Source organism: Molothrus ater, unplaced genomic scaffold (genome assembly GCF_012460135.2).
Source record: "Molothrus ater isolate BHLD 08-10-18 breed brown headed cowbird unplaced genomic scaffold, BPBGC_Mater_1.1 matUn_MA613, whole genome shotgun sequence".
Taxonomy (NCBI): Eukaryota; Metazoa; Chordata; class Aves; order Passeriformes; family Icteridae; genus Molothrus; species Molothrus ater.
This window is the reverse complement of record NW_023416781.1, coordinates 43,352-68,937: the sequence shown is the minus strand read 5'-3', so window position 1 is coordinate 68,937 and position 25,586 is coordinate 43,352. Positions and strand designations below refer to the sequence as shown.

Sequence of the window (25,586 nt, the reverse complement as noted above, 5' to 3'; positions counted from 1 at the left end):
AAAGGGGGATTTGGACCTCAATTCAAACCCTTGCAAAGGAGGGACACCAGCGCTGTCCCCTCCATTTAAACCTTAGGATGATGAAAATGGGCTGGCTGCCTTCAAATCAAACCCCTCAGATGACAACAATACTTTGCCCATTCCCGTTCAATGGAACGCAGGGATTCCCTGTCACCCCTGGGTGGGATACCCCTAACAGCCGGGAAAAGGCAGGTTTTCCTTCCATCAACACCCTTCGAACGCAGGTGAAGGCGGATCCCTCCCAGTTCGAACACAGACAATATTAGGAGAGTAGCTGCTTGCCTCTCCTTCTTTTGTCTTCACAAGCTCCGTTTTTGGTCCTGGGGAACCGGGGAGGGGGACTGCCAAGATCAAATCGAAAGGGAAAGGACCAAAGTCCCCGCTCCAAATCACACGCGCTCACCCGTTCGGCTGCTGCTTCCCGGCACAAAGATTCGTCCCTCGGCACCTCCTTGAAGCGATGCTCCGCGTCTCCAAGCGCGCATCCAGGTGTTCGCCCAGACGCTGCGAGAAGCTCTCGCAGTCCTTCCATGAGACAGCCCCGGGAGCCCCCCATGAACCCCTCTTCTCAGCAGCTCCATGCAAAAGGGAGCTGAGGCGAAGCCTCCCCCTAAAATTGCCTCCCCCCCCCCCCCCCCCCCGGCAGGAGCCGGCCCTCATCATCCTCACAGCTCACACCTGGGGCTGCTCCGAGCCCCCATCATCCTCACAGCTCACACTGGCGCTGATGCCACTCTCCAACAGCGCCTCTCCCGTCCAGCACACAGCCCGCTTCTCACAGACACAGAGCCAACAGACATCTGCTCCGGGTGCTGGCTGTTCTTAGTCCGTCTGCTTCCACAATTCAGACACGGACGTGCGCTGATGGCACTGAGGGAAAGCATTCCAGTGCACAAAACTGTCATTCTGGTAGCACGCTTTGAGACGCCTTCAGAAAAAGCAGAATCAGCGCCACCTCCTAAGAGCCCTGCTGAGGAACCCCGCCCTCCTTGGGACACCCAATGCAGCAGAGCTCGAAAAACAAAGGGAAAAGTCAAGCTTGGAGTGGAAAAAGACAATAGAAATACAGCAGCCTTTCAAGAAAGCCTTCACACAGTAATAGTGGGACCCGGTCACATTTCTTCTTTCCTTGCTCTCTGGAATGACATCGATACGAAGTACAAAACCCACACGAAACCCAAGGCAGAGCTGGGATTTTACACGTCTTCCTTTTGGCTCTCGGGATGACAAGCGCCTCTTCCGGGACTGCGACACGATTTGGGCGCTGGCAGAGAACGGAGGCAAAAGGTGCCAGAGAGCCCCTTCTATCGCCTTCAGCCCCTGCAGCTGTTCTGAGGGTTCCAGGGCACAGCTCGGTCCGTTCCTAGATCAAAACCTCACGGCAATATCTTCAGAACTACTACCCATCTCCAGTCGGAACCTTCTACATTCCTGGAAACAAATGAGTGCGTAGAGAGGGTTTCTCCCCGCTGAGTTTAGAGACCAATTCCTATTCTTTAGCAATACCTAGAAAACCGAACGCCTTGCCAGGTTTTAGCATCCTACACCCACTCACCCCTCCCTCCCTGTGCATTTGGTGGCAGCTTTGGGTCCCTCTGGGGGACGGCACCCAGCGTGACCCCCGCCCTCGCCCGCCCCCACCTGCTCCTGCACCGCAGTGGGGCTCCCTCTCCTGGGCACCTTGGGGTGCCCCCAACGGCATCAGAGCCCCGAGTCTTCCCCCCCCCCCCTTTTCCTGACCCCCAAAGAAGGCTCAGAACGAATCCGACTGCCCTGGACAGCAGCGCAGCGCTTCCCCCAAGCCCTTCCCACACGTGCATGGCCCCAGCAAGGGATTCTGCTGCAACAAGAAAGCGGGGGCAGCCCCCAGAAGGCTTGAGGTTCCTGCCCAGCCTCGCTGTCACGGGCCGGGGCAGCAGCGAGAGAGGGAGCGGCACAGACGGCGGGGACGGCCCGGCACAGGGCGGGGGCCGCTCTCAGCGCGATGCCGGCAAAGCCGCAGCTCCGGCGCTCGGCGGGGCTGCTTGAGCGGCACGGGGGGATCCGCCGAGAGCCTCCGGCCCCGCGCGGGGACTCCTGCAAGGGCCCAGGGGGCCGGGCTCCGGCCCTCGGGGCTTTATTCTCCGGCAGCCCGAGCCCCGCGGCTGCGGGGCAAAGAAGGAAAGGGGCACGGGAAGAGAGGAGCGAGAGCAGGGCATGAGAAAGGGCGGCGAGGGAGCTCGGGCTGCGCAGGAAAGCGGGACGGGAAGGGAAAGCCCGGGACGAGGGTACAGGGAGGCTGGGCAGAGGAAGGAGAGAGGGGGAACAGAAGGGAGTAGCGGGCTAGGGACAGGACAGGAAGGAGCCGGGTTTGTGGGGGGAGAGGGAATGGGGGAAAGGGAGCGAGAGAAGGCGAATACGGGGAGAAGGAAGGAGGGCTAGAGAGAGGGACAGGCGGGGAAGCCCCCAGAGCCCCGGCTGCACCCCGAGCCGGCCCGGCGCCTCGCCCTGCCCGGGATGCTGCGCTCGGCGGAGCTCGGCTCGCTCCGGAGACGCTCGGCTCGAGTCGGCTCTTGTCGCCTCAACTCGGCTCTTGGCGCCTGCATTCGCCTCTTCGGCAGAGCTCGCCTCGCTTCGGCCCAACTCCCAGCCGCTCTGTGCCTTCGGCGCGCCTCGGCTCCGCTCGCCCGGTTCGCTCGAGGCCGTCAGGGTCGGCCGCTCTCGCCTTGCTTCGGCCGAGCTCGTGCGATTCCCCCGAAGGCGGCGTCGTTCGGTTGTGTTTTTAGAAATATCTTTCTCTATCGATTGTATCTTTCTATAGTTAGATTTATATTTCTAGAATACTTCTATTAATCCAAATAAAAACCCCATCTCTAACCAAAAAAATACACGAAAACACCTTCTTTTAAACGGTATCGAAATATTTTTATACTTTGTATAGTTATACTCACATTTATATATATGGTTTCTTTTGATGCAATCTATTAATAATTATCTATAATATCTATAAAATTCTAGACATGTATTTAAAGTATTATTTATATTATGTATCGTATCTACTGCTGCAACTGATTTTTTCTTCTAGTTTTAAACTTTATCTGTACGTATTTATGATATATTTCTAGACTTAGATTTCTACCTTCATATTCTTTGTATTTATCATTTTTATCATCAAAACCCTGCCTACTGACAAGTAAAAAAAAACGCTTTCTTTAACGATTTAAAAAATATTTTTATATTTATAATTTTCCTCTTTCTATTTATCATTTGCTCTCTAGTACGTGATAACATACCTGCTCCTGCACCGCAGTGGGGCTCCCTCTCCTGGGCACCTCGGGGTGCCCCCAACGGCATCAGAGCCCCGAGTCTTCACCCCCCTTTTCCTCTAGTTAGAAACTACACTGGAACTTTTTTCTGGAAACAAAGACACGACCTAAATCCTCTCCCCATGTCCTAGACAGATAGATGTTCAGTTCTTAGTTGACTGGGCAGCAGTTTCTTCAATAGAACGAGAAACAATATGGAAACGTTTTAGCTACAAGCAAATAGGCAAATCTGAACAAGGTCCTGGTGGCCAGCCGCTGCAGTTATTTTGAAGCCATTTTTTAAACAATCAAGTACTGATCCCACAAAAAATAAAGCAAAAAGCTGACTACTGGCTAAGAAAGAAGGAAAAATTAACTTTTGACGACAACAACAACATTCCAAGGACACAGGCTTTTTTCCAATCTCATACCTTATTACTACCTCTTGGGAATTCTCATCGTGGATCCCAAAAGGAATAAATCCCTCAGAGTGTCCTAAAGCACCAAGGAGCTACCTACAAGTGAAGGTGGCTACTTTCAGTGCAGACACAGCTGATGACACAGCAGTAGCGCAGTTCTATGCTGCCCAGGGATAATACTGTCTCCTCTTCTCCAGCAGCTGACTCTCTCCTGCCATGGTTTCTGTAAATGCATCAGAGCACGACCTTAAACACAAACAGGCAAGAAAACACCATCAGAAGTCTTTCATTGAGCACTACAAGAAGGGTTCCAAGCAGAGACCAACAGAATTTCAAGGAAGCAGTATGCAATTAAACCACCTCAGACTCGTTCAAGTATCCGGCAGGTAGATGGAACCAAAATGGAACCATTCAGAAACGACAAAGAAAACCTCCCCAAGTATTTATACAGGAGTCCTTAACGTCAGAAATGGGATGACAGGTTATGTTCAGATAAGATGAATGTTTATTTGGATGTAGAAATAAACTTCTCTCATGGTCCTTTGCCAAAAAATAGAACCTACAAGTGAACACCTACACCTGCCTAAAAAGACCTAACGAGCCCCTGGCAGCCACCGGCATCAAAGCACAGGGGATGTTTCTAATCCAGGCTAAGGAGAACAATATCACCTTTTGTTCTCTCCAGTTTGTTTCCTCTGCAGTCCTATTTGCTTCTTATGATTTTTACACTCTCTGTATCTTCTCGGGCAGCGCTGAGTCTGACGACCGGGATACGAGAGTCCTTCCCTGCCCTACGGAGAGAACCAGGAAAAAAAGTTAAAAAAAGAACAGGGCAGTTTGAAGTTAATACTTCCGACGAGAAGCAGCACCTGACAAACAGAGTGAACAAAGCGTGATACCTCCCTGGGGACAGAAGACTTACAAACTCTCCGGGATTTACAATCCTAGTAACCAAGCCCTTCAGCACAGCAGCCAAGTGTCCCATTAGGTGGTGCTGCACCAAAGAATGATCCGAGAGGTTCCAAAGAGTGAAACGCACGTTATTTTCCAAAGACGTAAAATCGTGCAAAATAACAAAACTACAATAGATCTAAACTACAGGGCAAGAGTACAAGTGTTAACTTGAGGAGCTGGAACCATCCAGGTGAGCAACTGCTAACTGGATCCTCAACAGAGTTTGAGGAACCCTCCAGGATACAGAAGGGTTTTCCCCAGCAATGTCACAGGCCGAGTTTTGATAGAAGTACACTTGCCAGATGCTCAGAAACGTCACCCATCCTCCTCCGGGTGTCCTGAGAGAGCTGCGAATGGCTCTCACGTGGTTTGAGCTGGTTCTGTAAGGGCTCAGGGTGAATTTCACCAGATGCAACCAAACTGGGCAACACCCAGTGGGACAGAAGGAACCCAAAGCTTGTTTTACCCAAAGCTTGGGTAAGCAGAGCTCCAGCAAATACTGAGGAAACGGACAGAACAGGGTAACAAATAATAAACATACCTTTTTTTTTTTTTTTTTTTTTTTCAGATGAGCAAAACAATTAAGGAGAAGGTGGAAAACTCACCATGACTGAACATTTCATCACCTGTAAGCTGACCATCCTTAGCATAGAGGATTCCAAATTTAAAATTCACCGATCCCTGGAAAATAAAACCAAATATTATTTGGTAAACAGTCAAACAGAAGACATAACAATTTGGGTCCTCTAATCTTTGCATACATCCTACACATCAGAACATACATTTTATACTATCTCCTACTACACGATAATTTACCTTTAAACTTTGATAGTATAGCATAAAACCATTAACTTAGATGGGTGATCAATTATTATTAAGTTGGTGCTTCAAGTTATTTTTGCTGTCAGGTTCAAAAAAACATTACTTCTTTTTACTGTAACGAGCAATTGATTTAGAAGTCATCAAAAGCCCATCAAAATACAAAGCTGTACTCACCGGACGGGTCTGTGAGCAAGAAGTAGTTAGGCTTGTACTCACCTCTTGCCCTTCAACAACCAATAAATCCTGTCAACAAAAACAGCATCTTTAGCCCCCTCCTATTAAAGATTCTACAAGGATGATGGTTTTATTTGTGTTTAGAAGTTTGGATTTGAAATGGCCAGTTCAATGGATAAAGAGACAGTTTAAGTAGTATTCGATTATTATTATTATTATTTATTATTATTATTATTATTATTATTATTAGCTACTGGAAGAAACAAACCAGTAGTATCTATACTTAATTACTTCTATTTCCAGGAAATCATAAAGAAAAAGAACCAAACAAAAAAAAGTCACTTCCTACCTTTTGTATCTCAGGATGAAAAATGTCTCTTGGGCTCTTCTCCAGTTTCTCAAGACTCCTGGCACTGAAATGCAAATGAACGAGTGCTTTAGAGGAGGGCAAGTGCACATTCCAACCCCGAACCACCAACCGATTGCAGTTACAGCGCTTACAAAATGAATCGTTCCCAGAGCCTCTGGGAAATGGAACGGTTGGTGCAACTGCCATTTCTTCCCCAAAATACTAACTTCCAACACTTCTAAACTTAGTTTGCATTTTAACTTCCTAAACTTAGTTTGCATTTAAAAACAGAAATTAGGGAGACTCAGGGTGGAGATCAGGTTGAAATTGATTTCCTTCTAAAGCACAGGGCTCTGTTCCATCACCCTTCACTTTGGCTCCACACAGGCCCAAGAACCAATTCTATTTCTCTCTTTTTTCTAGTTCTCTCTCTTCCTAAATCATTCAAGGCAAGTCAAATGAAAAAGGACAAGTTCAGCATCAAATTCACACTTTTTCCCTTTGTCTGCTCAAGAACAGGCTTTTAAACCACTTCTTGCTGCCTTCAACGATTAAGACTTGCAAAACAGTTTCGCAAGTTTGATAGGTTTATCATAAAAACCACAGAACGCAAGCTCTGAATTACAGGAAAAGGTACACAGGCAAATATCTCAGCTGATGGTGGCTTATTTGTAAACACATACCTTAACGGAGATTGCACTGAGAATGTTTCAGTGGGACTCTAAGGGAAAAGTATTTTCTGAGTACCCTGTAAACAAGAAAAGCTAGGATATATTACAGGACATGCCCACTTGTTCTGCATATTCAAATAGGATTATCAATAAAAACATTTAAGAAGGAAGAAAACCAAGGTAATTTTACTCAGCTATATTTGCTGCCGATTTAGAGAAAAAAAAAAAAAAAAAAAGTCACGGGTGCTGCAAAGAAAAAAAAAAAAAGTGAACCAGAAACGCCTACAGTAGAACTTTAAAACAATTGCTTGGATAAAAGCAGCTCATGGAACATGAAGTAGAAAAAAAGCGAAACCAGTATCAGACCTGCCTATTTTCTTACCATTGCACAAGAAAAATCCGACAAGCGGTATAAAGTCACTGCCTAAAACCGATCCTAGGATGTAACCAAGAACAATTGAGGCATTTGCTAATCTAAACGGAAACCTTTTCCGGACCCTAGTGTCAAATCACACGTTTTGTCTTGCAGCAGCTCGAGGCTGGAGAGCATTTCCCCTGGGGGTCGGGAGGGTAGGGGCACAAGGGGCTGAGTTTGCGGATCGCACCTGTGCCAGCAGAAGGATCCAGCCCGCGCGCTCCTTGCGCTCGCCATTCTCCGGGCCATCGCTGTGTTTTACTGCTCAGCGATGCCGCTCCATCTGTTTGCGTGGAAGAAAGAGCCACGAGCACTGAGGCACTCAGCAGCCGTGTCATTCCAGCCGCTCGTCCGCCCCCGCCCGCAGCAGCGGCAGCAGCCCGAGGGACACGGCTGCAGCTCGGCGGCTCCCGCGCCTCCGCCAGCCGCCGCACAGTGACCGCGGCAGCGCCCGGCGCCGCTCGCCCGGGGCGGCTCCTGCAGCTCCCGGCCCGCGGCAGCAAAGCACCGCCTGGCGCTCCGCCATCGGCGGGCGGCAGCGCGCCCCGCCCGAGCTGAGCCCCCGCCACCGGGACCGCTGAGCGAGGCCGAGGCACCGGGCGGACGCCCCTTCCGCGCCGCTCGGCTCCGTGCGGGCGGCCGGCCGGAGGCTTCGCCCCTCCAGCGTCGCTGCCGCGGCTCCGTCCCGCGCGGGAGAGGCGCCGGGAGCTCCCCGCGCCCAGCCCGCTCCCCCGGCGCGCGGCCGCCTCGGCCCGCCAGCCATTCATATGGCGCGTCGGCCGTTGCGTCAGACGCCGCGCTTTACGGCCGCAGGGCCTGCCGGGAGTTGTAGTCTCGGACTGACAGCCACCGCTCCGTTTTCCGCCACCGGGAGCTGCGCTCCCGCCGGGGGATCAAACGGCTCCTTCGCTCCTGGGCGCGGAAGCACCTTAGGCAGCACCGCCCCTCCCGAATGTCCTTTCTTTTCCACTCCAACTCTTTTTTCTTTTTTTCACTCTGTTTTTCACCCCCTTTTCCACTTTCGCTCTTTCTTTTTCACTCTCACCCTTTTCCTTTTTCATTTTTTTTTCTTCCTTTCTCTTCCTTCTATTTTTTTTTCTTCCTTTGCTTTTTCCTTTTCTTTCTTTCTGTCTGTCTTTCTCTCTCTCGTTCTTTCTTTCTCTGGCTCTCTTCCTGTCTCTTTCTTTCTTTCTTTCTTTCTGTCTGTCTGTCTGTCTTTTTCGATTTCTTTCTTTCTCTCTTTCTCATTCTGTCTTTCTCTCTGTCTCTCCTTCTTTCTCTCTTTCTCTCATTCTGTCTTTCTCTCTGTCTCTCCTTCTTTCTCTCTTTCTCTCATTCTGTCTTTCTCTCTGTCTCTCCTTCTTTCTCTCTTTCTCTCATTCTGTCTTTCTCTCTGTCTCTCCTTCTTTCTCTCTTTCTCTCATTCTGTCTTTCTCTCTGTCTCTCCTTCTTTCTCTCTTTCTCTCATTCTGTCTTTCTCTCTGTCTCTCCTTCTTTCTCTCTTTCTCTCATTCTGTCTTTCTCTCTGTCTCTCCTTCTTTCTCTCTTTCTCTCATTCTGTCTTTCTCTCTGTCTCTCCTTCTTTCTCTCTTTCTCTCATTCTGTCTGTCTTTGTCTTTCTCTCTGTCTCTCCTTCTTTCTCTCTTTCTCTCATTCTGTCTGTCTTTCTGTCTTTCTCTCTGTCTCTCCTTCTTTCTCTCTTTCTCTCATTCTGTCTCCCTTTCTTTCTCTCTGTCTTTCTGTCTTTCTCTCTGTCTCTCTTTCTCTCATTCTGTCTCTCTTTCTTTCTCTCTGTCTTTCTGTCTTTCTCTCTGTCTCTCTGTCTCTCTTTCTCTCTTTCTTTCTCTCTGTCTCTCTTTCTCTCTTTCTTCCTCTCTGTCTTTCTCTCTGTCTCTCTTTCTTTCTCTCATTCTGTCTCTCTTTCTTTCTCTCTTTCTCTCTCACTCTTTCTTTCTTTCTCTCTTTTTCTCTCTCTATTTCTAATCTTGGCTTTCCATTCTAGCTTTAGAATAAAAAAGCAGCAGTAGAAACATTCAGGCTACCGGGGCGTGCAAAAAACCCCAAAACGGTAATGATTTTAGGAAAACTATTTCCTCCATGGGAGCCTGAAATTTTCTACAGCTGCAGGCGACATAGAGCTTTTATTTCTTCTTCTAGATGGTTTATACTTAATACTCTATTTATACAGCGCCCCCTGCCGTCTGCATGGGCGCACTGCAGGCAGAGTGCCGCCTAATGACGTCGGCTCGTCAACACGGCGCCCCGCCCCGGCCACGCCCCCAGCGCTCCTTGGAAAGACCCCAAGGCGTAGGCGTTTTGCCAGCTGCCTGATCAAAATGCCGACACCCACCTCGAGCCCTAGAAACGATTTCCCGCGACGCCGAACCCTGCAGGCGAACCGGAATGCCATCATCGCAATCGAAACGCCACAGAAAATCTCGTCGGGGCCGCGGCGGCGTCGGTGTTCCGTGCAGGCAGTCCGGATAGACACACCGGGGTCCTCCGGTTTCCCGCCCTTTTGGCCGCCATTTTGAGAAGGTCAAACAAACTCCCGCGACATTGGTGACCTGCCACTCCCAACATGGCGGCCGTGGGAGGACCCCCCCCCCCCCTCGGCCGAGAGAGGCGGTTACTCAGATGCCGGTCAGAAAACCGCCGAAATACGCCCGCCCGCGGCGCCGCTGACCGCACAGCCCGACTCGAGTACACCTAAAACGCCACAAAAATTCCGCCGGCGCCGCGGCGGCGTCGGTGCTCCGTGCAGGCAGTCCGGATAGACACACCGGGGTCCTCCGGTTTCCCGCCCTTTGGGCCGCCATTTTTAGAAGGTCAAACAAACTCCGCCACGCGCCACGCCCAAGAGGGCTGCCTGGCGGCGGCGGGCTGCAGTACCGCGCACTGCCCACAAGGCGGCAGCACTGCCGCCCACCCCAGCCGGGGGCGCCGCGCGCCTTGGGGCTGCGGGCAGCCAAGGCGGCAAAAAAGAACAGGGGCGATTCCCCCCCGCAAAAAACTCCTCTAAAAATAAATGCCAAAAACCTGCCTCTTACCAAACAAGAACCAAATAAGCCCCCTTTCTTTCAAGCCTTCTTGAAATAAATTTTATAGTTCTAGTTTTCCTAGTTCTATTCACACGCATATTTATACCGGACATTGATGTGTTACGTCGTTTATACAATCTATTATGCCTATTCCTATTATCTGTATTTATTCATATTTTGTGGTTTTATCAATATCATTATATATTGATTGCATATTTCTATACTTTGATTTAGATTTCTATCATACTTTTATTATTCCAAAAAAAATCCCATCTCTAACCAAACAAATACCAAAAAACCCTTCTTTTAAACTATATTGAAATCGTTTTATATTTATAGCTTGCATAATTATATTCACTTTTATAGTCACAGTTTATACTGATGCATTCTCTTCATAATTACATATCACATATATATTATTCACATCATATAGATAAATTATTATTTTTATTATGTACCAAATCTACTGCTACAACTTCTTTTTTCTAATATTTTCAATTTTTATATCCATCTTGATGTAGTCATGAGATATTTTTACAAGTAGATTTCTACCTTTCTATCATTTGTATTTGTAGTTTTTATCATAAAACCCCTGCTTTTGCCAAGTAAAAAACAAAACCTTCCTTTCTTTTAAACTACTTTTAATAATATTGTTGTATTTACATTTACCATATCTATAATGTTTTAGATATTATATCATAGTGATGTACTAGATTTATGGCTATTTCCTATAATAGATCATAATAAGATATATACAGTATCACTTGTATTACGTGTTGTATGGATTTATGTCACTTTAGATTTACAATCCTTTAATAATTTTATATATATATATCTGCATAGATTCGCAACACATTTCTATATTTAAAATTTCCTTTGAGCTGTGTTTATATTTATCATCTCTATTGATATATCTATAAACATACACAACGCTCTATTAAAAAATACAATATCTTATTGGAATATATCATGACTTATGTTACCTGTTAAATTTTAAATATAGATCGAATAGATCAAAATAAAAGTTTATTCCCATTTCTGCACATCTACTTGTTTTGTTTAAAGATAGCTATCCTTAGAATTTTACATTTAAAATCCAATTCCTAAATACAAGGACAAAACAAACAGCATCGAATTCCCACCAATGTCTTCCAAAACCATCAAGATACCTCCACCAGCCAAACAACTGCCAGCGAAAAAAACACACAACACTCTTTTCACTGACAGTTCTCATCACATCAGAACAATGGAACCAAACGAAAAGAAAACCCTGGAGAAACACACGCAGCAAATCACAAAAGCCTCTAAAAAAACCCAAACCAACTCGCTCAACTCCAATCAGTGCCACTGACCCTGAACGTCATTTTAAAAACTAACCAAAATTCTACATCTACACTAACTCAAAGAATAAGCAATACTCTGTCAAAAGAACTTTAGAAAGCGAACTAATGAACGAAATAGAAAAAAAAAAAAAAAAAAAAAAATCTCAACCACTAAAAAATAAGAAAATAACTACCCAAATTAAAAAAAAAAAAAAAAAAAAAAAAAAAAAAAAACCAAAAACAAACAACTACTTAAAAAGACCCACCATATAAATACCCACGTTCCCAAAAATAAAACTGATCAACAACCACCAAATACGTCGAAGGACAACAAAAAACGAAAAGAAAAAAAAAAGAAAGGAAAAAAACAAAAGAAAATACATTTGTAAAACAAAAGTCCCCCAAACCAAATCAACTTTAATTTACAACAAAAAAATTATTCCCAGCTGAAGAATAAACGCATAGAGCCTCATTCGATCAAAATAAAAATACCACCCAGAAATAAACACAAAGCCTAAAGAGAAACGTAACCATTAACAATATCTCCCAAATGATCCCGTAACAATACAACATACACTACAATCAAACAAACCAAATCAATAAAAGCCCTGGAAGACGATAAACACGAACGCAATTAGAGAGATTTTAAAAACCCCGCTGCTATTAACGACACGACGCCACCTCGAACCCACCGAAACAAACGCTACACGCCCACGCTAATAAAAGCCACCGCGACAGAATTAAAATCCGAGCCGCTGCTTCGCGCAACGACCCGTAGAAACCATTGCACGCCTTTAAAAACAGAATAGCCCGGCAAAAAAAAATATCCGACTACAGAACTCGATTCAAACCAAACCTTTATCGTCACCACCTGAACCGAGAACCGTACCGGTCAGGAAGAACGCCAGAGCCCTTAGCGCACACCCACTGCGACCCACACAAAACCGTGCGATCGATCCCTACAGAGCACCTCCGAACCACGACACCCAAGAACTTGCGGCAGCCGAACCCCGCGCTGCCGGCCCCGGACGGAGCGCGGCTCCCGGCGGCAAAGCGGCTCCTCCGGCGCGCAGGGGCGGCGCCGCCCCGGAGACCCCCCCGCCCCCGCCCGCTCCCCCTGCCCGGGGGACCCCGGCGGCGCCCGAGCCCCGCGCCCGGAGCGGACAGAGCGGCGGGCACCGGCCGGGCCGGCGCAGCAGCGCCCGCGCCGCCTCTGCCGCCCTCGGCCGGCCCGGCGCCAGCCGCCCTCGGCTCCGCACGGCGGCTCGCACCGGCAGAGCGGCTCCGCCGCTGCCGCACCAAATTCCCCGCGCGCCTCGGCAACCGCCCGGCCCGGGCCGGCAGCGCTCCCGAGCGGCAACGCTCCGGGCCGGGCCGCGGCCACAAGAAGCGCCCTCAAATGCAGCGGCACAGCCCCGACTGCAGCCCTGCAAACGCTGCCAGAGCTGCGGCTTCCCGCAACTGAACCCCGAAACTGACGCCGCGGGCGGCGCTCACCTCGCTTCAACAAGGGCAAAGAAATGGGTTCTCCCCTTCAAGTTCATCCCCTGGGAGAGCAGAAAAGAAGGGGCTTTCCTCCAATGAAATCCTTCAAGCCGTGTGGAAAGGGGGATTTGGACCTCAATTCAAACCCTTGCAAAGGAGGGACACCAGCGCTGTCCCCTCCATTTAAACCTTAGGATGATGAAAATGGGCTGGCTGCCTTCAAATCAAACCCCTCAGATAACAACAATACTTTGCCCATTCCCGTTCAAATGGAACGCAGGGATTCCCTGTCACCCCTGGGATACCCCTAACAGCCGGGAAAAGGCAGGTTTTCCTTCCATCAACACCCTTCGAACCGCAGGTGAAGGCGGATCCCTCCCAGTTCGAACACAGACAATATTAGGAGAGTAGCTGCTTGCCTCTCCTTCTTTTGTCTTCACAAGCTCCGTTTTTGGTCCTGGGGAACCGGGGAGGGGGGACTGCCAAGATCAAATCGAAAAGGGAAAGGACCAAAGTCCCCGCTCCAAATCCACACGCGCTCACCCGTTCGGCTGCTGCTTCCCGGCACAAAGATTCGTCCCTCGGCACCTCCTTGAAGCGATGCTCCGCGTCTCCAAGCGCGCATCCAGGTGTTCGTCCAGACGCTGCGAGAAGCTCTCGCAGTCCTTCCATGAGACAGCCCCGGGAGCCCCCCATGAACCCCTCTTCTCAGCAGCTCCATGCAAAAGGGAGCTGAGGCGAAGCCTCCCCCTAAAATTGCCTCCCCCCCCCCCCCCCCCCCGGCAGGAGCCGGCCCCTCATCATCCTCACAGCTCACACCTGGGGCTGCTCCGAGCCCCCCATCATCCTCACAGCTCACACCTGGCGCTGATGCCACTCTCCAACAGCGCCTCTCCCCGTCCAGCACACAGCCCGCTTCTCACAGACACAGAGCCAACAGACATCTGCTCCGGGTGCTGGCTGTTCTTAGTCCGTCTGCTTCCACAATTCAGACACGGACGTGCGCTGATGACACTGAGGGAAAGCATTCCAGTGCACAAAACTGTCATTCTGGTAGCACGCTTTGAGACGCCTTCAGAAAAAGCAGAATCAGCGCCACCTCCTAAGAGCCCTGCTGAGGAACCCCGCCCTCCTTGGGACACCCAATGCAGCAGAGCTCGAAAAACAAAGGGAAAAGTCAAGCTTGGAGTGGAAAAAGACAATAGAAATACAGCAGCCTTTCAAGAAAGCCTTCACACAGTAATAGTGGGACCCGGTCACATTTCTTCTTTCCTTGCTCTCTGGAATGACATCGATACGAAGTACAAAACCCACACGAAACCCAAGGCAGAGCTGGGATTTTACACGTCTTCCTTTTGGCTCTCGGGATGACAAGCGCCTCTTCCGGGACTGCGACACGATTTGGGCGCTGGCAGAGAACGGAGGCAAAAGGTGCCAGAGAGCCCCTTCTATCGCCTTCAGCCCCTGCAGCTGTTCTGAGGGTTCCAGGGCACAGCTCGGTCCGTTCCTAGATCAAAACCTCACGGCAATATCTTCAGAACTACTACCCATCTCCAGTCGGAACCTTCTACATTCCTGGAAACAAATGAGTGCGTAGAGAGGGTTTCTCCCCAGCTGAGTTTAGAGACCAATTCCTATTCTTTAGCAATACCTAGAAAACCGAACGCCTTGCCAGGTTTTAGCATCCTACACCCACTCACCCCTCCCTCCCTGTGCATTTGGTGGCAGCTTTGGGTCCCTCTGGGGGACGGCACCCAGCGTGACCCCCGCCCCTCGCCCGCCCCCCACCTGCTCCTGCACCGCAGTGGGGCTCCCTCTCCTGGGCACCTTGGGGTGCCCCCAACGGCATCAGAGCCCCGAGTCTTCACCCCCCCCCCCCTTTTCCTGACCCCCAAAGAAGGCTCAGAACGAATCCGACTGCCCTGGACAGCAGCGCAGCGCTTCCCCCAAGCCCTTCCCACACGTGCATGGCCCCAGCAAGGGATTCTGCTGCAACAAGAAAGCGGGGGCAGCCTCCAGAAGGCTTGAGGTTCCTGCCCAGCCTCGCTGTCACGGGCCGGGGGCAGCGAGAGAGGGAGCGGCACAGACGGCGGGGACGGCCCGGCACAGGGCGGGGGCCGCTCTCAGCGCGATGCCGGCAAAGCCGCAGCTCCGGCGCTGTCGGCCGGGCTGCTTGAGCGGCACGGGGGGATCCGCCGAGAGCCTCCAGCCCCGCGCGGGGACTCCTGCAAGGGCTCAGGGGCGCCGGGCTCCGGCCCTCGGGGCTTTACTCTCCGGCAGCCCGAGCCCCGCGGCTGCGGGGCAAAGAAGGAAAGGGGGCACGGGAAGAGAGGAGCGAGAGCAGGGCATGAGAAAGGGCGGCGAGGGAGCTCGGGCTGCGCAGGAAAGCGGGACGGGAAGGGAAAGCCCGGGACGAGGGTACAGGGAGGCTGGGCAGAGGAAGGAGAGAGGGGGAACAGAAGGGAGTAGCGGGCTAGGGACAGGACAGGAAGGAGCCGGGTTTGTGGGGGGAGAGGGAATGGGGGAAAGGGAGCGAGAGAAGGCGAATACGAGGAGAAGGAAGGAGGGCTAGAGAGAGGGACAGGCGGGGAAGCCCCCCAGAGCCCCGGCTGCACCCCGAGCCCGGCCCGGCGCCTCGCCCTGCCCGGGATGCTGCGCTCGGCGGAGCTCGGCTCGCTCCGGAGACGCTCGGCTCGAGTCGGCTCTTGTCGCCTCAACTCGGCTCTTGGCGCCTGCATTCGCCTCTTCGGCAGAGCTCGCCTCGCTTCGGCCCAACTCCCAGCCGCTCTGGTGCCTTCGGCGCGCCTCGGCTCCGCTCGCCCCGGTTCGCTCGAGGCCGTCAGGGTCGGCCGCTCTCGCCTTGCTTCGGCCGAGCTCGTGCGATTCCCCCGAAGGCGGCGGCGTTCGGTTGTGTTTTTAGAAATATCTTTCTCTATCGATTGTATCTTTCTATAGTTAGATTTACATTTCTAGAATACTTCTATTAATCCAAATAAAAACCCCATCTCTAACCAAAAAAATACACGAAAACACCTTCTTTTAAACGGTATCGAAATATTTTTATACTTTGTATAGTTATACTCACATTTATATATATGGTTTCTTTTGATGCAATCTATTAATAATTATCTATAATAGCTATAAAATTCTAGACATGTATTTAAAGTATTATTTATATTATGTATCGTATCTACTGCTGCAACTGATTTTTTCTTCTAGTTTTAAACTTTATCTGTACGTATTTATGATATATTTCTAGACTTAGATTTCTACCTTCATATTCTTTGTATTTATCATTTTTATCATCAAAACCCTGCCTACTGACAAGTAAAAAAAACCGCTTTCTTTAACGATTTAAAAAATATTTTTATATTTATAATTTTCCTATTTCTATTTATCATTTGCTCTCTAGTACGTGATAACATACCTGCTCCTGCACCGCAGTGGGGCTCCCTCTCCTGGGCACCTCGGGGTGCCCCCAACGGCATCAGAGCCCCGAGTCTTCACCCCCCCTTTTCCTCTAGTTAGAAACTACACTGGAACTTTTTTCTGGAAACAAAGACACGACCTAAATCCTCTCCCCATGTCCTAGACAGATAGATGTTCAGTTCTTAGTTGACTGGGCAGCAGTTTCTTCAATAGAACGAGAAACAATATGGAAACGTTTTAGCTACAAGCAAATAGGCAAATCTGAACAAGGTCCTGGTGGCCAGCTGCTGCAGTTATTTTGAAGCCATTTTTTAAACAATCAAGTACTGATCCCACAAAAAATAAAGCAAAAAGCTGACTACTGGCTAAGAAAGAAGGAAAAATTAACTTTTGACGACAACAACAACATTCCAAGGACACAGGCTTTTTTCCAATCTCATACCTTATTACTACCTCTCTTGGGAATTCTCATCCTGGATCCCAAAAGGAATAAATCCCTCAGCGTGTCCTAAAGCACCAAGGAGCTACCTACAAGTGAAGGTGGCTACTTTCAGTGCAGACACAGCGGATGACACAGCAGTAGCGCAGTTCTATGCTGCCCAGGGATAATACTGTCTCCTCTTCTCCAGCAGCTGACTCTCTCCTGCCATGGTTTCTGTAAATGCATCAGAGCACGACCTTAAACACAAACAGGCAAGAAAACACCATCAGAAGTCTTTCATTGAGCACTACAAGAAGGGTTCCAAGCAGAGACCAACAGAATTTCAAGGAAGCAGTATGCAATTAAACCACCTCAGACTCGTTCAAGTATCCGGCAGGTAGATGGAACCAAAATGGAACCATTCAGAAACGACAAAGAAAACCTCCCCAAGTATTTATACAGGAGTCCTTAACGTCAGAAATGGGATGACAGGTTATGTTCAGATAAGATGAATGTTTATTTGGATGTAGAAATAAACTTCTCTCATGGTCCTTTGCCAAAAAATAGAACCTACAAGTGAACACCTACACCTGCCTAAAAAGACCTAACGAGCCCCTGGCAGCCACCGGCATCAAAGCACAGGGGATGTTTCTAATCCAGGCTAAGGAGAACAATATCACCTTTTGTTCTCTCCAGTTTGTTTCCTCTGCAGTCCTATTTGCTTCTTATGATTTTTACACTCTCTGTATCTTCTCGGGCAGCGCTGAGTCTGACGACCGGGATACGAGAGTCCTTCCCTGCCCTACGGAGAGAACCAGGAAAAAAAGTTAAAAAAAGAACAGGGCAGTTTGAAGTTAATACTTCCGACGAGAAGCAGCACCTGACAAACAGAGTGAACAAAGCGTGATACCTCCCTGGGGACAGAAGACTTACAAACTCTCCGGGATTTACAATCCTAGTAACCAAGCCCTTCAGCACAGCAGCCAAGTGTCCCATTAGGTGGTGCTGCACCAAAGAATGATCCGAGAGGTTCCAAAGAGTGAAACGCACGTTATTTTCCAAAGACGTAAAATCGTGCAAAATAACAAAACTACAATAGATCTAAACTACAGGGCAAGAGTACAAGTGTTAACTTGAGGAGCTGGAACCATCCAGGTGAGCAACTGCTAACTGGATCCTCAACAGAGTTTGAGGAACCCTCCAGGATACAGAAGGGTTTTCCCCAGCAATGTCACAGGCCGAGTTTTGATAGAAGTACACTTGCCAGATGCTCAGAAACGTCACCCATCCTCCTCCGGGTGTCCTGAGAGAGCTGCGAATGGCTCTCACGTGGTTTGAGCTGGTTCTGTAAGGGCTCAGGGTGAATTTCACCAGATGCAACCAAACTGGGCAACACCCAGTGGGACAGAAGGAACCCAAAGCTTGTTTTACCCAAAGCTTGGGTAAGCAGAGCTCCAGCAAATACTGAGGAAACGGACAGAACAGGGTAACAAATAATAAACATACCTTTTTTTTTGGTTTTTTTTTTTTTTTCAGATGAGCAAAACAATTAAGGAGAAGGTGGAAAACTCACCATGACTGAACATTTCATCACCTGTAAGCTGACCATCCTTAGCATAGAGGATTCCAAATTTAAAATTCACCGATCCCTGGAAAATAAAACCAAATATTATTTGGTAAACAGTCAAACAGAAGACATAACAATTTGGGTCCTCTAATCTTTGCATACATCCTACACATCAGAACATACATTTTATACTATCTCCTACTACACGATAATTTACCTTTAAACTTTGATAGTATAGCATAAAACCATTAACTTAGATGGGTGATCAATTATTATTAAGTTGGTGCTTCAAGTTATTTTTGCTGTCAGGTTCAAAAAAACATTACTTCTTTTTACTGTAATGAGCAATCGATTTAGAAGTCATCAAAAGCCCATCAAAATACAAAGCTGTACTCACCGGACGGGTCTGTGAGCAAGAAGTAGTTAGGCTTGTACTCACCTCTTGCCCTTCAACAACCAATAAATCCTGTCAACAAAAACAGCATCTTTAGCCCCCTCCTATTAAAGATTCTACAAGGATGATGGTTTTATTTGTGTTTAGAAGTTTGGATTTGAAATGGCCAGTTCAATGGATAAAGAGACAGTTTAAGTAGTATTCGATTATTATTATTGTTATTGTTATTATTATTATTATTATTATTATTATTAGCTACTGGAAGAAACAAACCAGTAGTATCTATACTTAATTACTTCTATTTCCAGGAAATCATAAAGAAAAAGAACCAAACAAAAAAAAGTCACTTCCTACCTTTTGTATCTCAGGATGAAAAATGTCTCTTGGGCTCTTCTCCAGTTTCTCAAGACTCCTGGCACTGAAATGCAAATGAACGAGTGCTTTAGAGGAGGGCAAGTGCACATTCCAACCCCGAACCACCAACCGATTGCAGTTACAGCGCTTACAAAATGAATCGTTCCCAGAGCCTCTGGGAAATGGAACGGTTGGTGCAACTGCCATTTCTTCCCCAAAATACTAACTTCCAACACTTCCTAAACTTAGTTTGCATTTTAACTTCCTAAACTTAGTTTGCATTTTAAAAACAGAAATTAGGGAGACTCAGGGTGGAGATCAGGTTGAAATTGATTTCCTTCTAAAGCACAGGGCTCTGTTCCATCACCCTTCACTTTGGCTCCACACAGAATCACGGGGAGCATTTTAGGAGGGCCCAAGAACCAATTCTATTTCTCTCTTTTTTCTAGTTCTCTCTCTTCCTAAATCATTCAAGGCAAGTCAAATGAAAAAGGACAAGTTCAGCATCAAATTCACACTTTTTCCCTTTGTCTGCTCAAGAACAGGCTTTTAAACCACTTCTTGCTGCCTTCAACGATTAAGACTTGCAAAACAGTTTCGCAAGTTTGATAGGTTTATCATAAAAACCACAGAACGCAAGCTCTGAATTACAGGAAAAGGTACACAGGCAAATATCTCAGCTGATGGTGGCTTATTTGTAAACACATACCTTAACGGAGATTGCACTGAGAATGTTTCAGTGGGACTCTAAGGGAAAAGTATTTTCTGAGTACCCTGTAAACAAGAAAAGCTAGGATATATTACAGGACATGCCCACTTGTTCTGCATATTCAAATAGGATTATCAATAAAAACATTTAAGAAGGAAGAAAACCAAGGTAATTTTACTCAGCTATATTTGCTGCCGATTTAGAGAAAAAAAAAAAAAAAAAAGTCACGGGTGCTGCAAAGAAAAAAAAAAAAGTGAACCAGAAACGCCTACAGTAGAACTTTAAAACAATTGCTTGGATAAAAGCAGCTCATGGAACATGAAGTAGAAAAAAAGCGAAACCAGTATCAGACCTGCCTATTTTCTTACCATTGCACAAGAAAAATCCGACAAGCGGTATAAAGTCACTGCCTAAAACCGATCCTAGGATGTAACCAAGAACAATTGAGGCATTTGCTAATCTAAACGGAAACCTTTTCCGGACCCTAGTGTCAAATCACACGTTTTGTCTTGCAGCAGCTCGAGGCTGGAGAGCATTTCCCCTGGGGGTCGGGAGGGTAGGGGCACAAGGGGCTGAGTTTGCGGATCGCACCTGTGCCAGCAGAAGGATCCAGCCCGCGCGCTCCTTGCGCTCGCCATTCTCCGGGCCATCGCTGTGTTTTACTGCTCAGCGATGCCGCTCCATCTGTTTGCGTGGAAGAAAGAGCCACGAGCACTGAGGCACTCAGCAGCCGTGTCATTCCAGCCGCTCGTCCGCCCCCGCCCGCAGCAGCGGCAGCAGCCCGAGGGACACGGCTGCAGCTCGGCGGCTCCCGCGCCTCCGCCAGCCGCCGCACAGTGACCGCGGCAGCGTCCGGCGCCGCTCGCCCGGGGCGGCTCCTGCAGCTCCCGGCCCGCGGCAGCAAAGCACCGCCTGGCGCTCCGCCATCGGCGGGCGGCAGCGCGCCCCGCCCGAGCTGAGCCCCCGCCACCGGGACCGCTGAGCGAGGCCGAGGCACCGGGCGGACGCCCCTTCCGCGCCGCTCGGCTCCGTGCGGGCGGCCGGCCGGAGGCTTCGCCCCTCCAGCGTCGCTGCCGCGGCTCCGTCCCGCGCGGGAGAGGCGCCGGGAGCTCCCCGCGCCCAGCCCGCTCCCCCGGCGCGCGGCCGCCTCGGCCCGCCAGCCATTCATATGGCGCGTCGGCCGTTGCGTCAGACGCCGCGCTTTACGGCCGCAGGGCCTGCCGGGAGTTGTAGTCTCGGACTGACAGCCACCGCTCCGTTTTCCGCCACCGGGAGCTGCGCTCCCGCCGGGGGATCAAACGGCTCCTTCGCTCCTGGGCGCGGAAGCACCTTAGGCAGCACCGCCCCTCCCGAATGTCCTTTCTTTTCCACTCCAACTCTTTTTTCTTTTTTTCACTCTGTTTTTCACCCCCTTTTCCACTTTCGCTCTTTCTTTTTCACTCTCACCCTTTTCCTTTTTCATTTTTTTTTCTTCCTTTCTCTTCCTTCTATTTTTTTTTCTTCCTTTGCTTTTTCCTTTTCTTTCTTTCTGTCTGTCTTTCTCTCTCTCGTTCTTTCTTTCTCTGGCTCTCTTCCTGTCTCTTTCTTTCTTTCTTTCTTTCTGTCTGTCTGTCTGTCTTTTTCGATTTCTTTCTTTCTCTCTTTCTCTCATTCTGTCTTTCTCTCTGTCTCTCCTTCTTTCTCTCTTTCTCTCATTCTGTCTTTCTCTCTGTCTCTCCTTCTTTCTCTCTTTCTCTCATTCTGTCTTTCTCCCTGTCTCTCCTTCTTTCTCTCTTTCTCTCATTCTGTCTTTCTCTCTGTCTCTCCTTCTTTCTCTCTTTCTCTCATTCTGTCTTTCTCTCTGTCTCTCCTTCTTTCTCTCTTTCTCTCATTCTGTCTTTCTCTCTGTCTCTCCTTCTTTCTCTCTTTCTCTCATTCTGTCTTTCTCTCTGTCTCTCCTTCTTTCTCTCTTTCTCTCATTCTGTCTTTCTCTCTGTCTCTCCTTCTTTCTCTCTTTCTCTCATTCTGTCTTTCTCTCTGTCTCTCCTTCTTTCTCTCTTTCTCTCATTCTGTCTGTCTTTGTCTTTCTCTCTGTCTCTCCTTCTTTCTCTCTTTCTCTCATTCTGTCTGTCTTTCTGTCTTTCTCTCTGTCTCTCCTTCTTTCTCTCTTTCTCTCATTCTGTCTCCCTTTCTTTCTCTCTGTCTTTCTGTCTTTCTCTCTGTCTCTCTTTCTCTCATTCTGTCTCTCTTTCTTTCTCTCTGTCTTTCTGTCTTTCTCTCTGTCTCTCTGTCTCTCTTTCTCTCTTTCTTTCTCTCTGTCTCTCTTTCTCTCTTTCTTCCTCTCTGTCTTTCTCTCTGTCTCTCTTTCTTTCTCTCATTCTGTCTCTCTTTCTTTCTCTCTTTCTCTCTCACTCTTTCTTTCTTTCTCTCTTTTTCTCTCTCTATTTCTAATCTTGGCTTTCCATTCTAGCTTTAGAATAAAAAAGCAGCAGTAGAAACATTCAGGCTACCGGGGCGTGCAAAAAACCCCAAAACGGTAATGATTTTAGGAAAACTATTTCCTCCATGGGAGCCTGAAATTTTCTACAGCTGCAGGCGACATAGAGCTTTTATTTCTTCTTCTAGATGGTTTATACTTAATACTCTATTTATACAGCGCCCCCTGCCGTCTGCATGGGCGCACTGCAGGCAGAGTGCCGCCTAATGACGTCGGCTCGTCAACACGGCGCCCCGCCCCGGCCACGCCCCCAGCGCTCCTTGGAAAGACCCCAAGGCGTAGGCGTTTTGCCAGCTGCCTGATCAAAATGCCGACACCCACCTCGAGCCCTAGAAACGATTTCCCGCGACGCCGAACCCTGCAGGCGAACCGGAATGCCATCATCGCAATCGAAACGCCACAGAAAATCTCGTCGGGGCCGCGGCGGCGTCGGTGTTCCGTGCAGGCAGTCCGGATAGACACACCGGGGTCCTCCGGTTTCCCGCCCTTTTGGCCGCCATTTTGAGAAGGTCAAACAAACTCCCGCGACATTGGTGACCTGCCACTCCCAACATGGCGGCCGTGGGAGGACCCCCCCCCCCCCTCGGCCGAGAGAGGCGGTTACTCAGATGCCGGTCAGAAAACCGCCGAAATACGCCCGCCCGCGGCGCCGCTGACCGCACAGCCCGACTCGAGTACACCTAAAACGCCACAAAAATTCCGCCGGCGCCGCGGCGGCGTCGGTGCTCCGTGCAGGCAGTCCGGATAGACACACCGGGGTCCTCCGGTTTCCCGCCCTTTGGGCCGCCATTTTTAGAAGGTCAAACAAACTCCGCCACGCGCCACGCCCAAGAGGGCTGCCTGGCGACGGCGGGCTGCAGTACCGCGCTCTGCCCACAAGGCGACAGCACTGCCGCCCACCCCAGCCGGGGGCGCCGCGCGCCTTGGGGCTGCGGGCAGCCAAGGCGGCAAAAAAGAACAGGGGCGATTCCCCCCCGCAAAAAACTCCTCTAAAAATAAATGCCAAAAACCTGCCTCTTACCAAACAAGAACCAAATAAGCCCCCTTTCTTTCAAGCCTTCTTGAAATAAATTTTATAGTTCTAGTTTTCCTAGTTCTATTCACACGCATATTTATACCGGACATTGATGTGTTACGTCGTTTATACAATCTATTATGCCTATTCCTATTATCTGTATTTATTCATATTTTGTGGTTTTATCAATATCATTATATATTGATTGCATATTTCTATACTTTGATTTAGATTTCTATCATACTTTTATTATTCCAAAAAAAATCCCATCTCTAACCAAACAAATACCAAAAAACCCTTCTTTTAAACTATATTGAAATCGTTTTATATTTATAGCTTGCATAATTATATTCACTTTTATAGTCACAGTTTATACTGATGCATTCTCTTCATAATTACATATCACATATATATTATTCACATCATATAGATAAATTATTATTTTTATTATGTACCAAATCTACTGCTACAACTTCTTTTTTCTAATATTTTCAATTTTTATATCCATCTTGATGTAGTCATGAGATATTTTTACAAGTAGATTTCTACCTTTCTATCATTTGTATTTGTAGTTTTTATCATAAAACCCCTGCTTTTGCCAAGTAAAAAACAAAACCTTCCTTTCTTTTAAACTACTTTTAATAATATTGTTGTATTTACATTTACCATATCTATAATGTTTTAGATATTATATCATAGTGATGTACTAGATTTATGGCTATTTCCTATAATAGATCATAATAAGATATATACAGTATCACTTGTATTACGTGTTGTATGGATTTATGTCACTTTAGATTTACAATCCTTTAATAATTTTATATATATATATCTGCATAGATTCGCAACACATTTCTATATTTAAAATTTCCTTTGAGCTGTGTTTATATTTATCATCTCTATTGATATATCTATAAACATACACAACGCTCTATTAAAAATACAATATCTTATTGGAATATATCATGACTTATGTTACCTGTTAAATTTTAAATATAGATCGAATAGATCAAAATAAAAGTTTATTCCCATTTCTGCACATCTACTTGTTTTGTTTAAAGATAGCTATCCTTAGAATTTTACATTTAAAATCCAATTCCTAAATACAAGGACAAAACAAACAGCATCGAATTCCCACCAATGTCTTCCAAAACCATCAAGATACCTCCACCAGCCGAACAACTGCCAGCGAAAAAAACACACAACACTCTTTTCACTGACAGTTCTCATCACATCAGAACAATGGAACCAAACGAAAAGGAAACCCTGGAGAAACACACGCAGCAAATCACAAAAGCCTCTAAAAAAACCCAAACCAACTCGCTCAACTCCAATCAGTGCCACTGACCCTGAACGTCATTTTAAAAACTAACCAAAATTCTACATCTACACTAACTCAAAGAATAAGCAATACTCTGTCAAAAGAACTTTAGAAAGCGAACTAATGAACGAAATAGAAAAAAAAAAAACAAAAAATCTCAACCACTAAAAAATAAGAAAATAACTACCCAAATTAAAAAAAAAAAAAAAAAAAAAAAAAAAAAAAACAAAAACAAACAACTACTTAAAAAGACCCACCATATAAATACCCACGTTCCCAAAAATAAAACTGATCAACAACCACCAAATACGTCGAAGGACAACAAAAAACGAAAAGAAAAAAAAAAAGAAAGGAAAAAAACAAAAGAAAATACATTTGTAAAACAAAAGTCCCCCAAACCAAATCAACTTTAATTTACAACAAAAAAATTATTCCCAGCTGAAGAATAAACGCATAGAGCCTCATTCGATCAAAATAAAAATACCACCCAGAAATAAACACAAAGCCTAAAGAGAAACGTAACCATTAACAATATCTCCCAAATGATCCCGTAACAATACAACATACACTACAATCAAACAAACCAAATCAATAAAAGCCCTGGAAGACGATAAACACGAACGCAATTAGAGAGATTTTAAAAACCCCGCTGCTATTAACGACACGACGCCACCTCGAACCCACCGAAACAAACGCTACACGCCCACGCTAATAAAAGCCACCGCGACAGAATTAAAATCCGAGCCGCTGCTTCGCGCAACGACCCGTAGAAACCATTGCACGCCTTTAAAAACAGAATAGCCCGGCAAAAAAAAATATCCGACTACAGAACTCGATTCAAACCAAACCTTTATCGTCACCACCTGAACCGAGAACCGTACCGGTCAGGAAGAACGCCAGAGCCCTTAGCGCACACCCACTGCGACCCACAGAAAACCGTGCG

General features: G+C 47.6%; 2 protein-coding genes across 8 annotated transcripts; both read right to left on the bottom strand.

The window, feature by feature from the left end:
• Nucleotides 1–3,752: 3,752 nt before the first annotated feature.
• On the bottom strand, nt 3,753–7,918 carry LOC118701373 (GTPase-activating Rap/Ran-GAP domain-like protein 3). 5 transcript variants are annotated; one of them, XR_008509124.1, is made up of 6 exons: nt 7,300–7,868; nt 6,707–6,771; nt 6,024–6,087; nt 5,284–5,743; nt 4,394–4,515; nt 3,753–3,970 (listed from the first exon to the last, which is right to left on the bottom strand). XR_008509124.1 is itself a non-coding variant. In XM_054518464.1 (6 exons), the coding sequence occupies exons 1-4, from the start codon at nt 7,874–7,876 to the stop codon at nt 5,350–5,352; spliced, it is 678 nt and encodes a 225-aa protein (XP_054374439.1). In that variant the 5' UTR covers nt 7,877–7,918; the 3' UTR covers nt 3,753–3,947; nt 4,394–4,515; nt 5,284–5,349. The 5 variants fall into 5 exon arrangements, 4 of the variants coding, with proteins under 4 accessions (XP_054374439.1, XP_054374441.1, XP_054374440.1 ...); XM_054518464.1 differs by lacking the exon at nt 6,707–6,771 and having other exon boundaries at nt 3,753–3,947; nt 5,284–5,359; nt 5,717–5,743; nt 7,300–7,918; XM_054518466.1 differs by lacking the exon at nt 6,707–6,771 and having other exon boundaries at nt 3,753–3,947; nt 5,284–5,359; nt 5,675–5,743; nt 7,300–7,880.
• An 8,073-nt stretch (nt 7,919–15,991) lies between these two features.
• LOC118701374 (GTPase-activating Rap/Ran-GAP domain-like protein 3) lies at nt 15,992–20,992 on the bottom strand. Of its 3 annotated transcripts, none has more exons than XR_008509120.1 (7): nt 20,423–20,991; nt 19,832–19,896; nt 19,123–19,186; nt 18,772–18,840; nt 18,381–18,456; nt 17,488–17,609; nt 15,992–17,041 (listed from the first exon to the last, which is right to left on the bottom strand). XR_008509120.1 is itself a non-coding variant. In XM_054518461.1 (6 exons), the coding sequence occupies exons 1-5, from the start codon at nt 20,479–20,481 to the stop codon at nt 17,542–17,544; spliced, it is 294 nt and encodes a 97-aa protein (XP_054374436.1). In that variant the 5' UTR covers nt 20,482–20,992; the 3' UTR covers nt 15,992–17,064; nt 17,488–17,541. The 3 variants fall into 3 exon arrangements, 1 of the variants encoding a protein (XP_054374436.1); XR_008509119.1 differs by having other exon boundaries at nt 15,992–17,064; nt 20,423–20,981; XM_054518461.1 differs by lacking the exon at nt 19,832–19,896 and having other exon boundaries at nt 15,992–17,064; nt 18,814–18,840; nt 20,423–20,992.
• Nucleotides 20,993–25,586: the final 4,594 nt, after the last annotated feature.

Coding starts and splice junctions, on each gene's coding strand:
- LOC118701374 (XM_054518461.1), bottom strand. CDS start 20,481: ATGGCCCGGAGAATGGCGAGCGCAAGGAGCGCGCGGGCTGGATCCTTC. Junction 18,841..19,122: donor TTCATCCTGAGATACAAAAG/GTAGGAAGTGAC, acceptor TTTTGTTGACAG/GATTTATTGGTTGTTGAAGG. Junction 18,457..18,813: donor TGGTTGTTGAAGGGCAAGAG/GTGAGTACAAGC, acceptor TTTATTTTCCAG/GGATCGGTGAATTTTAAATT.
- LOC118701373 (XM_054518464.1), bottom strand. CDS start 7,876: ATGAATGGCTGGCGGGCCGAGGCGGCCGCGCGCCGGGGGAGCGGGCTG. Junction 6,088..7,299: donor GGATCCTTCTGCTGGCACAG/GTGCGATCCGCA, acceptor TTTGCATTTCAG/TGCCAGGAGTCTTGAGAAAC. Junction 5,744..6,023: donor TTCATCCTGAGATACAAAAG/GTAGGAAGTGAC, acceptor TTTTGTTGACAG/GATTTATTGGTTGTTGAAGG.